The following is a 14721-nucleotide window of genomic DNA, read 5'->3' on the forward strand; positions in this document are numbered from 1 at the left end:
CTTCAGTCTTCCTGCAGTAGCAAATGATGCAGTGATGTGGGTAATGGTGTGCCTACCTTATGCTGCTTATCCCTATGTCACCAGTATAAACCAGCTCGATTTCTGATGCACAGTTAAACACATTCAACCGGCAGCCCGCCCCACGCTGTGCCAGCGAGCACACCGATAGCTCCACTCTCCAAAGCCTGGCAGCTTTCGAATCAGCACTGGTGGTATCTCAAGAGGGCAACCAGGGCACCACAACAGTTGGTTCTGCTTGAAAGGAATGACCCGTCCTGGGAAAGGGAATGACCATAGGAAATAGGTGCCTTTTCCAGACAAGGTCTAGGTGGCAAGAGCCAGCTCAGCCGTCACACTGATTACACCGATATAGAAACATTATAAACTGATACATAAATACTTTCTAATTAACCCTCCCCTTTCTGCCCCAACGATTTCAGTCTGGGGGGAAAAAAAAAGCCAAAAAAGCACGTGTGCAAGATACCACCAGATTCTCAGCACCCATTCAAACTGGCTCGCCACAGCTGTAAATACCATTAAGAACAAGGCAGAGGAACTACACTGAAGATTTTTTTTTTTGCTCTTATAATCCAAGGTTTCAACAACAGTTTTATTATTCCCGGACAATTGATTTTGAGAGACAGTATCTGAAATGAATTAATCACAAGTCCTCTTCTCTTATTTTCTCAAATACAGAGTCTTCTTCATTTGGCATAACCAAAAATCTTTTCCTTGATATAAAACCCGAATGCACTACCTGCAGTGAAACAAAAACAGTTAAGAGTATATGCATTTCAATAATTATAGATAGAAACATAAGCTAGAAAATCTGACACAATACTACTCAGGTACACTGTTTGATCTCTTTATGTTGGCATTTCAGAGATGACAGATTTTTTTTTTCCCTGCTGGAATAGGACAAAAGTAGTATTGTTTCTGCTCTTAAGGTTTATTGCAATGTATTAAACGTGGTACAGATTGAATGGCAGTTCCAAATGTGTCAGCCTCAGTGTTATTTGGCATTATAGGTACTTTGCCTGCCTGCTAGGCCTTCTGAATTAGACTGACTACTGCTAATCACACATTCTTAACTTTAACCATAATACCTACATAAATGATACCTTTCAAGTCTACTTTTCCTAAAGGGTATCATGTACTGTCTGAAACTTCCTACCACCACATCACCCGACAGGTATAAGCAGGCAAATTATAAGCGCCCAAGGTATAAGCAGGCAAACTATACCCTTACATTGCATGTATCTGCAGTTTTCTGTTGTACTAGGAAAATTTATGGCACAGATTTTTTTTTCTGCCTCTTGCAACATGGTATTTTGATATATATATATAAAGTAAATGTCCTGAAAAACCCTACTAAAATGGTGCATCGCAAAGCTATGGCAACCATACTGCAATGACTAACATTAAGGCATTAGGAAACTGGAACCAAATTTTGCATAGATTATCTCTGTGGAAGTTATTTCATAGCTTTTTAAAAGGTTTCTAAAAAGACATAACAGCAAAATTGCCTAGATGCTGGCACATTGTACAGCACAGCCTCACTATCTGCAAAGTCCACCTATTGCATACTAGTTAAATAATTTTAATCTCAATTCAAAAGATTGTTCTTGATTTTCCTACTAAATCTTACTGCTGCACTAAATTATCCAAACAAGAATTTACAGGCTGTTATGCTGATCTAGTAGTATCAAGATACTGCTACAGAATCACAAAGAAAACCAAAGTTAAGTTTTTCATCTCATGAGTCAACAGAAAATATTTGGTGTAAATTTTCAGAGTCTTTGGACAGAAGTCAAACTTTCCGCCAACTCACAGCAAAGACTTGTAAGACTCTTAAGGGATACTAATGGCAAAATTATGAAGACCCAACTCAAACAACTTTTTCAATTGTGAATGTGCAAAGATACACTTTTAATACATTTTTCAAGTGTCTTCCAAAGAGAAATGGAGGAATAGGAAAGGGAAGCCTTGTATCGATTGTCTTGTCTAATAACACAGCTTGGTACATGAAGATCTAAACCAGTTTAAAGTTGCTGTACAAGATGAGGCACAGCACACCCTGCCATCGCTGTTTAACGCAACAGCGTACATTGACTAGCTTTAACAAACAACTCCATTCTAATTATCAGCTGTAATTTTCTTATTTCACCGAGTTTCACACCAGCAGCCAGACACTGCACCAGCACAACACAGCTGATTAGGTCGGTGGGTTTATGTTGCCCTGTCCAAAGCTGCTCTCCTCGCAAAAATTCAGAAGGAGCATTCACAGTCCCTCTCACAACCAAGGAGATATTTTAAAGTATGTTCAAGTCAGAACAGCTGCCTCAATCCCAGAGTGCTGCACAACTTAGTCCTTGCTAAAGCTGTACCACAGCGAGGCCACTGAACCACATCCTTCAGACTTCATCACAGATGCAAGTCTGTTCAGCAAGTGCTGTCTCCTTTATTATCATTCGCAAATCATTTGTGAAGACCAAAGGCCACACCTAACCTTGAATCTTGTCTCCGGCAGTGACAAGTACGGAGCACTTCAAATAAAGGGGCAAGAAAACTCACCACATGGGTTAATCAATTTGCTTATTGAAAACGAGTTAGTGATTGTGTTTATGCTCTTTCTGAAGATATAGCAACATTACTTTTTTCCCGAATTAAGATTAGATTTTGGTTCTCTTTTAGAAATATTTACCCTTTGGCCAATCAGACACTGTAATAGTGGTATTCATTTTAATTCACTTTACATTATTCCCTTTCCATTATTTCATATTCAACAAATTACTTGGAAAAGCAACATCTTTTAGCCATTCAGCTATTCAGGAACTACTAGCTATGAATACTGATTTCAGCAAATGAATTTGGAATTACATCTTTTACACGATAGGAATGCATATGTATAGATAACATTTTCTACGTGGGTAGAACTCCCAGCTACAGGGAAAAATGAACATACAAACAATCCTGGTGCAGAATCCAAGTATACTCTGTAAGCTACATCAGCAGCTGTGCATGGATATACACACATGATATCTGTATACATTCTGGCTTCCTGTAAACTTCAAATGTCTCATTCAGAAATACTTGCAACAAGCCAATAAAATGAAGCAAGTTGTCATTAAAGCCCTCAAACTAAACAATTTTTTATTCACGTCTATTTCTTGCCCTCTTTTTTCTTCCAAAATTCAAGTTTAACTCATTTTCCTACCCAAAGAAGTTCCTGCTACATTTATTAGTAGTCTGCCTAAAAAGAGAAGTTGGGCTAAACACCACCAGCAAGCAAGACACACTGTATTTACATTTTGGAGACACTCACTAACCTGCTTCTGTTGGATGCTGGGTTTCTTACTGTTTTTCATGGATTCGGGCACCTTGATCTGCTAAATAGATGGAAAAATTTAAACTTAAAATACAGCTTAACTGCTCCCCCAAGTACTCTAATAAAATACACGGAGCCAATCAGCATTCAGTTAAACCCAGCAGAAATAGTGTAGGAAAAGAACTGGCATATTTACCCTTCTCTCATTCTGTTTTAGTCCAAGCTACCTGACTACTATCAATAGCTGATCAGTTAATAAATAAGATGAGCATTCATTACTTAAGTTACAAATAAACTTAGAATGAGAAACATCAAATCTTTTCCAAAATTAAAATTGTTTTTTTTTCTTCTGAATCACTTATAGCTTAAAGCTATGAAATAACATGCTGTTAATTGCCTCATTGCTCACCATAATCAGCATGGGTCTAGAAGATCATGCATGTTCCTTATTTCTCTTCAGAAGTTTTCAGTTAGCAGACATTCAAAACTTTTGAATATCACAAGGTTAAACAAAGGCATTATTAATGATAGAAATAATTTTTTAAAATAACAAGTATCTAAACATATTTTCACCCATAAAGGCCTACACAAAAGAGCAGAAATATTTTAGCTACAAAGCAGATTTTTGTTTTATTAAAACTTCTATTTAAAACAAGAAAGTTTATCAGTGTGAATGTCACAGATCTCAAATTGGCCTGACATTGCAGCAGATGGAGCAAGCAAGTGAAGTGGTGAAAAAGTAAAAGCCAGAAATGGAGACAACGGGGTAGCGCAGAACATGCAAAAATTATGCCACAAATATCCTTTATCATATGCAGCAAAAATTAAAGTCAAGAAGAGAGGATGCAAACCAGATTATTAAAACTGTGATGATAAACAATCTTTAACATTCAGAATATTATTTCAGTAAAACTAAGTAAAAATGTAGTTCTTAGTCAATTAACTCTGTACTGAAATGCTGGAACATGCAAGAACCTTTTCCTCAATAGGACTTCTCTCAGCACATTTGAAAGAACGATAGACTAGCAGACTTATTTCTTTTAAATTCAGATACCAACATACACACATGCTCACCATTTCTTGGCCTTCTTTGGCTGCCTTCATCATCTGTTCTGAAATCATTTTCTTCAAGCAGCTACTGAGCAAAAAGGCCTAAAGAGGATAAACAAGAGAACGTTCTGATTTCTTCTATTAAAAGATGTACTTGACTCTTCCATTCCTCCTTCACCAGAAAATTACAATCCAAAATTACAATTTACTGAACCATTACTTCCCTAATTCAGTTAATTTTACTCTGTGCTTAACACCCTTACAGTGCACAGAACTAGCTGCAGTTGCTTGAAGCCCAGCCTCAGCATGACTAACCCTCACGGCACTGCTCCGAGTGGAGAATAAGAATTTTTGACTGGTGGTTTTGTGGGGCAAGTTGTTCTCTCTAGTTGTCCATGGCTCCTACCTTAAAGGCTGCCAAATTACACGAAAGGCTGAGTAAGGTTCATCAAACATGGCACTATCAGCATCAAAAACACTTCAACACATGAAGCAAGCTGGAGTTCACAGGCACTTTGCACTGCTGAAAATCAAAGCCCTGGTGGTTACACAAGATGGCCACAACTGTTTGTGGACCGGCTCACAGCCATATCACAGTTAATTTTAACGGAGCAGTGCAAGTCCATACCACACACTGGTTATCTAGCAGAGTCACCTCTGTGAGGAGTAGAGTTGTTCTTCATTCCTGTGCTGTCCGATGAGCATGTACAACTGCTTGGGATGATGCAGCCCAGCTTGAGGTCTGAATTGTGCCCAGGAGGTGCACCCTACTGCTTTCTCTCCAAAAGGAAGCATCTCAGGTAGAGCATCAAGCACCAACAGATGAATCCTGAGAGATGAATCAAAGACAAAATATCCTATAAGATCATTGCTGGAGGGGGGAGCCATCTCTGACTAAGCTCCAAAGCACCCAGTCTTTCCATTTCCTGCAGTGGGCTCTTGGATCAAACCCTTGTTTTGTCCACACAGTAGCACATTTCTGGCCTTTAGCTCTTCCTCACACTTCTGAGGAAAGTGGGACACAAGTTTTCTAATCAACAAGTCACTACATCAAGTACAACCCCAATAGACTTCACAGGAGACTTAATACAGAGGTAATTCTAATTTTTTTTGTTGTTGTTCTCCAACAGCAAAGGAACTAGAAAGCTTACTGCTTATGACTCATGATCTCATAAAAGAGTGCCAGGAAATTAACACTTACTAAATAGCTGTATGAACTGCATCATCACCCCAGACTTCAGAAGTCATGTGTCAGAAATTAAGCATTTTGATTTTACTTGGCAAATCCTGTCTGCTGCTGGGTGGGTCTCAGAGGCAAGAGAAGCAGTTGAGTAACAGGCTCTATACTTTTTATGGAAGCTCTGTACCTAAACTGAGACTGGTGCTGCCTTTGATACTGCAGAGTATAGATTATTTGCTAGGCAGCATAACCACAGATGGATGGTTTGAATTCCTGGATACCTTTCTCTTTAAAGAACTGCCTGAAAATAGTGGGATGAATAGCACCCTATAAAACCTTATTTAAGAATTATTGATGCGTAAAAGATACTTATGATGTCACATATTCACACCCTCCATTAACCTGTGTCAATATGGCTTATATTTATATTTAAACAATAAGATTTATTGTGGAAAATGGAAGCCCTTGACCTCAGGTGGGTCTGATCAGTTAATGATGTGGGATACTTATTGAGTCCAGTAAATAAACAACACCCCTCCACTCTCCATCTCGGGCTTGTTGCTAAGTGCTAGACATTTCTTTTCAATGGAGGGGAAAAAAAAAAATCTTCCCCTTATGCTAGAAACTCAAATGCTTTTCCCCAGATAACTCTGTCCCAAGGCTAAGCTGCTTGAAAGCATAGTTGCTGCATTCTGGTAGAGATGGACTAGCCATTTTTTAAGATCCCCTATGGCTGTAAGATTATATTTTACTCTGATCCTTTCCTAAAAGGACTGAAAACTAACCTGTTTTGTGTATAAGATTATCCACTGCTATGTGCCTGCATCATTGTACTCAAACCTGAGCTCCAGATTATCTTCATCACCATCCTTTGTAGCATCCTGGAAAAAACAAAAACAAAACAGAAACAACAACCAGCCAAAAATCTCCCACACAAAACACAACACCCCAAACCAACCAATCAGAATTAGTCAATCAGGTTCATTTTATACAGTATATAAATAAACCAGCTGAAGATCTGTACCAGAACATTTCTGGGGGAGGGAACAAGTGGGAGGTAGGATGGGGGAGTCTTTACAAGTATAAAGCTGGCTAAAGCAGTTCTTTTGCTCCCACACAAAATTCTCTGCCAACTCTACCTCCAACAGTAAAGCAAAAGGCAGGTGAAGTATGACATGGAATGCCAGGGAAGGGCAAAAACATAGAGTAGGGCTAGATGGTTTACTGCTGTACAGGACACCAAGGGAATAATCATAGAATAGTTTGGGTTGGAAGGGACCTTCAAAGCTCATCTAGTCCAACCCCCTGCAATGAGCAGGGACATCTGCAACTAGATCAGGTTGCTCAGAGCCCCGTCCAGCCTGGCCTGGAATGTCTCCAGGGATGGGGCAGCTACCACCTCTCTGGGCAACCTGGGCCAGTGTTTCACCACCCTCATGGTAAAACATTTCTCCCTCATGTCTATGTTTCAGGACAAGTTTGAAAGGGAATATGACCAGATGGCAGGAATTTAAAACAGATCACCTCTTTCCCCTGAGACCTGCCCTCCCCCAGATAGCTGTAGTTTTCATGAAGAGAAAGTGAGTTCAGATATAAAGATGGTGAAGTACTTACAAGCAAAGTAACCTGCCAGCTTCTTAACCAGTTGATTTTGAAGCTGACCTCTTTGGTTTGGTTAGTAGGCAGTTTTATGCAGCAGTTAATCTCATTATTGCCAACATAAATGTCAGCTGAGCAGCCTTCTTCTGGATAGTCACAAATGCAAGGATCAAGCCGTACATATCCGTAGAACCGCACTTCCTGAATCAGCTCCAGAAACTGCACCAAAAAGACAGAACTAAAGCAATTTGCTGTGAAGACAAGTGAAATCTAGTAAATTTGGGGGGCGGGGAGGCGGGGAATAAAAACAGAGCTGCAAGGCAAATCTTTCAGATTCCTACTACTTTTTCTCCTGGAAGGACACAGGTTCAGCACAGTATGTCAATGCTTGATTCAGAGAACAACTCTCACAGTCCAGACTTAGAAACTTGATTTTTTTTTTCCCCTGGATATGATGAGCTGAATCTTTTGGATGCTTATCAGATACGATGATGGGAAGAAATAAAACTAACCAGTAAGAAATACTGAGAACAGCAGTCCCAGCAGCCTGAATTTCCATTTGATTTCTTAAACTGGATGACAAACCTTTGCACCCGAGTTTAGCAAATAAAGACGACTAGGATTCACAGTTGAAAACTTCTTTATAGAAGGGATCCAAGTCATTCTGTTGGGGTGTTTTAAAATGCTAGCAGAGATGGGAACCTCCTTTTCTATTTTGTGGCTCAGTATCTGACCAGGAGATGGGAGATCTAGGCCTCTAACTCAAACCACTCCACAAAAGCATTCTCTAATTTTAAAGTTACAGCCTCTAGTACATTTGCTTCAAAAATCACTCCTTTGATCTCTTCATATTGTTTTTAAAATACCTTTTTACCTTTGCTTTTACCTTTGCATTTTCTTGTAGAAGTTTAAGTTCTTGCATCTGCCCTTCTGTTGGTTTAACCCAATTCTTCTTAACTTCCTGGATTGCCTTAAAAGCATATTAGAGAATAGCAAAAAAGTCAGTAAAAATGTATTTCCTTTCACACACAATCACTCAGAAACACAAAGTTTGGGTTTTGTTATTTGTTGGGGTTTTTTAAGTCCTTTGATTTTGTGACAAGTTCACTCTACACTGTTCTTTCCTCCTGAATTAATAGTTTCCAAAGCTACTAAAACTCAACGCACCTACTGTTCAGAATACAAATGCTGTCATATCACAGCCGAGTGCCTACATATAGAGATATTGAGATAAATACATATACATAAAACCAGAGTGGACAGACACCTAAATATGTCCTTCCTGTGCAATACTTTTCACATGCAGGAAACATAGGTGAGTTAAAATCTCTAGTATATGAGTTTGGGAAAAACAAAACAAACCAACATGATCAACAACAGCTATACCCAGCACTTAGAGAAGCACAACAAAGCAGTGTTAAACAGGAACCATTTACAAATGTTTCAAGAATTTGTACAAAAGACTAATTAAAAAACAAAGGTAAAAAATAATTCAAAAAATAATGTGGAAAAGTTAGCTTTTAAAATTCTGAAGACTATTCAGTTTTACCTGAATATATAGCAAATTCAGCGAAGCTCTACAATCCATCAGGAGCATATCAAGAGAAGGATCCATATACCTTTTCCATGCCAGAGGAAAAAAAGTAAAGTATAATTATATGGTCCTAAATATGGCATTTTGATTTTCCAGCTAAATATGATGGGAGCACAATCCAGAAAGATCCCACTACAAACAGAAAAACACAACTGCCCACACAACTGACTGAACAACAGTTGTGCCCTTAAAGTGTGTACTATATTCATTCTTTATCCATTGTAGCAGAATGGAAGTCAGCTTATTCAATCTCTTCACTTTGATGGTACCAAACATAAGTCGCAATTCAAAGCTAAAGCTTTCCTCCTTTTCTCAGACAAGTCAGGGTTTGCCCGTGTCAGAGTCAGCAAGGCTCTCAGAGCAGGCAGTGCCGCGCTGCAGTGCTGACACATCAGACCCAAGCTGGGTATAGCAGCTACAGTACCAACCGCTGTGGAACTGCTGCAGGATCAGATCTGGACAGCAGCAAAGCAAGTCAAACATTCAGTTATCCAAGTGTCCCGCTGCAACAGCTAGCTTGAGCCATTTTATTGACAAGCAGCTTGGGTAAGTCTATGTGACAGCACAAACAGAGCAGCATGGGCTCCATCGCCAGTACGGCTGTTACTATTCACACTGCAGGGCTGATCCACTCCTGCAGCCCAGGAACAACCCAGCATCTGCCACTTCCCACCTCGGAGCTTTGAGCAGTGCTGGATGGAGAAGTATCTACTCAGTCACTTTGTCACAGCTTAGTACCACCCAGTGCTTTCATTAGGCTGCTAGCTTCTCCACTTTATAAGGGCACACAGAAGGAAACAGAGAAAGCTTTGTAGAGGCCAAGCTCTAGCCCAGTAGATTTAAACCAGACAAGCTACAAGTATGAAACAACAGGTTTCTGCGTAGCTTCGAGCCAAGCAACCTTGCTCACTGCCACCAACAGGCATGGTCTGTTCTTCCTCTGCTGCTCCCAACCATGGTCCTTGCTCTGACATCGATGCAGCCAATGCACGTCACTAAGCATGCAAAAATATTCCCCTTTTTTCTTTTTCATTGTAGGTAGGAGACCAGACCACAACCACAGCAGTGAGCCAATTAAACTGGCTCAGCTCTACTGCCTAACTGCACCCTCAGGGCACCGTGTGACAAGTGACTTTGGCACCAGAGTCCCTGTCCTCGGGGTTTATCCTCACCCACAAGTCAGCACAACTGTTCGCTGCACAGCAAACAAGACTTGGGGACTGATCCAGGCCAAAAATAGGCCAGCAAAACCAAATAAATAAACAGCCAGCAACTTATTTTTAGGCCAGGTTAGCTCATCAGTCCAGTTCACCATGTCTGCCCACACAGTTCTACCAGCATAAGTTAAGAAGAGCCCAGGGTGTGAGCAAATGAAAGGGGCAGAGTGCTCTGCTGCTCAGGCCAGGCCACTTGCCAAAAGAAATGCTCAAGCTATGGCCTCAAGTATTTTGTGTATTCGTATACAGAAACAAGCACTTAAGAGAGAAAATAATCAATCTCTGCCCAGAGTTGCAGCTTGCTACTCAGAACTCAAAGTTCTCTTCCGTCTTGTTTACAGGTATATTCCCATTTGTGGTCACTGCATTATGCAGGTATAAAAACTAGGAGGCAAGCAGCCACAAAGCACCTCTCTATAGATTCTGAAAGAGAGAAGCTAGCTGCAGTAAAGGACACTTCAGGAATATGACAGTGATAAAATTTAAAACATAAATGCCACAGAAACCGGTCAATTCCGATAACAAACTGGCCTCAGAGAAAAAGTCAAGCTGCTGAGGCTTGAACACTTTGTAACAAAGTTATTCAAGGGATTTCGTTCTCTGCTTATATAATAGCAGTCATCATGCATCTCGGTAGTTTCTCTTCAGCTTCTTGCTCACCACTTTCTGATCCCAAGCTTACAGTGCAACTCTTTCATGCTCTGAAGGCTCACATAAGGCAGTTCGAAGTCTGCCACTTTTTTCACCACTGGGAAAAGAAGAAAAAACACTGAGACACTTGGTGAAATCTAGTGAAACAGTCCAGCTACTTGCATTAGATCAGCTAGTGCTGGTTAGCAATGTGCTTTTGGAGGAGAAAAAAAAAAAACTTAACCAATATAAATTCCGGGGGAAAGTAAGGTGACCGGTTAGCTATCTTCCTCACTCCTCCGAGTCTAAACTTACATAGCTCCATTACTTACAGAGTATCTCTACTCCCTTAAATGACACTCTTATGGAATATCCTTCTCTCAAAACTCAGCTAAGCAGTATAGATGTTTCTGCATTTAAAGGACGGGTGGACGGCAAACTTCCAGGACTTGTGCTTTTCTTGAGTGCAACACCAGGCAAGAGCCCTGTAACTAATGCACAGCAAGAAAAGCACGACACTCTCCAGAGGTCACTGCTTTCCTGTGCACTTTTTAAAAATTATATGTCTAAAGGCCCAAGCCTGTAAACATTTATTTCTAAGGCAAGACCACAATTCAGCAGAACACTTAAACATGTTATTTTAGGCATGTGAGCATCCAAACATTTTTTGGCAGTGGGTTACAACTGAACTTGATGCATTTATGAGGAATATCCATGATGCATAGAAACGTAATCAACTGAAAAACTTTTCTGTTCTCCTGTGTATTTAATTATTCCACAATAAAGGCACAATAAATCTATATGGAACTGCAGTAGAAGAGTGTATAAAATCTGTTGTATCCAGACACATTAGAGATATAGTAACAGCCAGAGATTCTGAGTACTCAGATACCTTTCACAGCCAGAGAGAAGGGGGCAGGGGAATGATAAATAAAATAAGACACAGACATGAAAGTTCCTGTTCCACTGAGTAAGCCCAAGTTTACTACTGCACCTTCACCTTGAAAAGGTTCCGAAGAGCATTAACGTCTTTATGCCATTGAGAAGACTGAAAAAAGCAAAATGACTTGTCAAGTCTGCAGAGAGGCTGCAACGCCTCGCTTCGCTCCAGCCAACAGCAGAGACTGTTCCCTTCCCTAGCGTGGCCTGAGACCAGCCCGGTCCCCAGCCTGGACCCGGCCCCATCCACACACCCGCCCAAACGGGACATCAGGCCGACAGGAACAAAAAAGCCCCTTCACATCGCATGACCATAAAGAGACTCACAACCACGATTTGCTGCTCGCTCAGTACCATCGTGGTTACAATTAAGTTTCTATCAGCTGAGAAAGGAAACATGTCATGATATTAAGGAAAGTTAGCCACAGACATTGTTTATAAATATAACAAAAGAGTTTCCTGTCCCATTGTTAAACTCAGCATGTGATCTGTAAATTAAGAACTGTTTTATGTAGGTAAGGCCATCTGATTAAATGCCTATCCAGGAGTTCCCATGTGGTAAAGTTGCTACATCTTGTAAACTGAAAGGGACATGATATTTGTATGTGAAAGTCTCACCCGTGCAGCACACTACTCATTGCTGTACTTTGCTCCCCACTGCCCCTCTTTCCAAGCCCTGTGGGCAGAGGCCTTGAGGGTCTTCATCAGGCAGGATGGGTTTTCAGTCTCAGCACGCTCATGCAAGCTCTGTTCAGGCACAGTCACCGTAGCCAATTTAAAAAAAAAAAAAAAAAATCCAAGGGAAAGCTAAGTACCTTGTAAAACTTACCACAGAGTGCTCCATCATCATGATCTTGAAAGAAAAATAAGCTAAAATATTTTGTTAATTCTCTTGATAGCCCTATCTTGTCCGATGTAACCTTTCAAAATAAAGAAGGTCAGAAGCTTAGCTATCCATTAGCATGAATATGGAAGAAATGTTCAGTACCTATTAATGTAACTTAATTGTTTTTAAATTGTCCCTTCTGTCCCATTTAACTGCCCATTTAAAAGCAAATATAACTGTTCCCATATTGTAGCATTTGAGTTTGTGAGGAGTTTTAAAAGTTTCAAAGGAACATAAAGATGTAATAAAATAGAAAATGTTTTCTATTCTGCCATGCATTTAAGTATTCATTAATGCAAGGCATCTGCCAAGTTATTCCATACCTTTACTACTAAATCCTCAAATCCTGTTGTACAGTAAGCACTGTATACTCTGAACTAACAACATTGTTCATGAGCATCACAAATACTTTTTTTTTTTTTTTACAGGATTTGACTGTTTTCCAAGCTGAGAGAGTCCTCTGCTTTTTCTAGGAAATATCTAGATGTTCTGCCCCTTTACTGAAAGCACCAGTCCTACTTGTAGGGTTCTACAGTTCTGTGTGAAGGCTTCTGACACGAGCAGACTTGAGCTCTGTTGAGCTTTCATTATTGACAGTGCCTAAGGAGAAAAAATCCTATCCAGCTTGACATGTGGATTGTTTTTAGTTTGCTGTGGCCTCTCTATATCTTTTCTGAAAGAGGGTAGAAGTAGCACCAACAGAAAAAAGGCAGAAATTATTTGCAGGACCAGCTCCACAATGGGATAGCAGGGACAGAAAAATCAGGCAGAGGTGAGGACAAAAACCACTGAATCAGATTGGGGAAATTGTCTTGTTCTATTTTAGGTCCTGAAAAATCAAAGCACAAGTTAAAGCAGCCATAACATAGAAGAGCACAGTGCCACCAGAGCATTCCTAAATTTTGCAGTGACCATAATCTCCTGAGTTCACTCAGGAAAGTGGTGGGGCAACCATAAGAAAACTCTTCACTCCTGAGACCACACTCCTGTCACAGCAACTTTGGCAGATTGTGCAGCCTGAGAGAGGAGTCGTGCTTTGAGCAGAGACGCTGGACTTTGTTTCACTGAGCACAAGGTGGAAGTACTGGCTTTCGGTCTTCTTCCAAAGGGCAATCCTGAAACACTTCCAGCTCTGTGTCACAGTGACAGTGTGGTTAATTCACTCATTGCCACAGTTCAGAAGGGTCCTCTCCAGCAGTATTGGCTGGTTTAAAAAGCAGACATGATTTTGTGCATGGAAAAAAAAAAGAAAAAAAAAAGACGACATCAAGATAAATATCGTTTGGGAAGAATTGTTCCAAGTTAAAATTAAAGAACACCTTTATGAGGTTTTGCTTATACTTGTTAATATCAGGGCTGTTACCGGAGAGGGCAGCAGAGCATAAAAATCACTTGTCTCACACTCAGTTCAGACACCACGTATAATGGAAGAAAGTTTCAGAAGTCCAAACACAAAAGATGAAGTGAATATTAGCAGCACCGTTTTTCATTCTGTTTGCCTCTGTGCTATGAAGTCCCCACAAATTACTTTAAGAAATCAGCCAGAGCTTCAACGTGTTATCCCTTAGTAGCATAATACCAAGCGTACCAGATGGCATTTTCCAGGAACGTCAAACACATATCTCAGACTCAGTAGGATTTTGACATATTTTATTTCTTGGATCAGAACACAAGGTAGTATATGCTGCCTGAACACTAGGACATTAGGGAGTCACAGTTGCAAAATCTACCTCTACTGCAAAAGACCAGTGAATGTGGTAACACATTTACAATGACGAAAGCTAAATAATCCCTAAAAGTCTATCTCATCTTTAAGACCACAAGAGAAGAAATGGTGCCTGCAGCATTTCAAATGTCATTGATTCTTTAAAGTGCCACATAAACATTAAACATCTATGAATGCAACATACAAAGCAACATACAACACCATTGTCTGGCTTGGAAATTACCATGACCCACTGCAAAATTTACAAGTTTATCAAGCCCAAATTATTAGTATTTTTAAAATTATATTAGCAAACCCTTTCCTTACTCAAGGTCCCTATGCAAGTCTCCTATCTAAAAATGTCTCCCTACCTCTTCCACCCTGTTAGCACCTACTTCCCTCTCATCAAATCAAAATTCCTACCTCCCTTCCACCCCCAACGCTTTTTACCTTCAGCATCTCCCACCCCACAAGTCTCCTGTTGCGGGGTCTAAGGCCAACTCTGGCACTTACCTTCCCCTGGAAGACCTGGTCCCAGCATTGCCTCAGGTGGTGCAAACTCCGTGGCAGAACAAAGCCAGCGAGGGGTTATG

The 14721-nt window shown here is 40.4% G+C and overlaps 2 protein-coding genes across 2 annotated transcripts in view; both read right to left on the bottom strand.

Moving 5' to 3' along the window:
• Positions 1 to 14721, bottom strand: part of PABPC1 (poly(A) binding protein cytoplasmic 1) — a 338028-nt gene that overhangs the window by 281797 nt on the left and 41510 nt on the right. The window lies entirely within an intron of this gene.
• The window catches only part of SNX31 (sorting nexin 31), a 34573-nt gene continuing 20478 nt past the window's right edge, over positions 627 to 14721 (bottom strand). The window contains 9 exon segments of the mRNA XM_065627953.1: positions 627 to 757; positions 3330 to 3389; positions 4403 to 4480; positions 6344 to 6427; positions 7173 to 7376; positions 8032 to 8127; positions 8707 to 8776; positions 10629 to 10716; positions 12367 to 12457. Coding sequence (XP_065484025.1) covers positions 662 to 757; positions 3330 to 3389; positions 4403 to 4480; positions 6344 to 6427; positions 7173 to 7376; positions 8032 to 8127; positions 8707 to 8776; positions 10629 to 10716; positions 12367 to 12457 — 867 coding nt within the window. The 3' untranslated portion in view covers positions 627 to 661.

Source organism: Caloenas nicobarica, chromosome 2, assembly GCF_036013445.1.
Source record: "Caloenas nicobarica isolate bCalNic1 chromosome 2, bCalNic1.hap1, whole genome shotgun sequence".
NCBI classification, from domain to species: domain Eukaryota; kingdom Metazoa; phylum Chordata; class Aves; order Columbiformes; family Columbidae; genus Caloenas; species Caloenas nicobarica.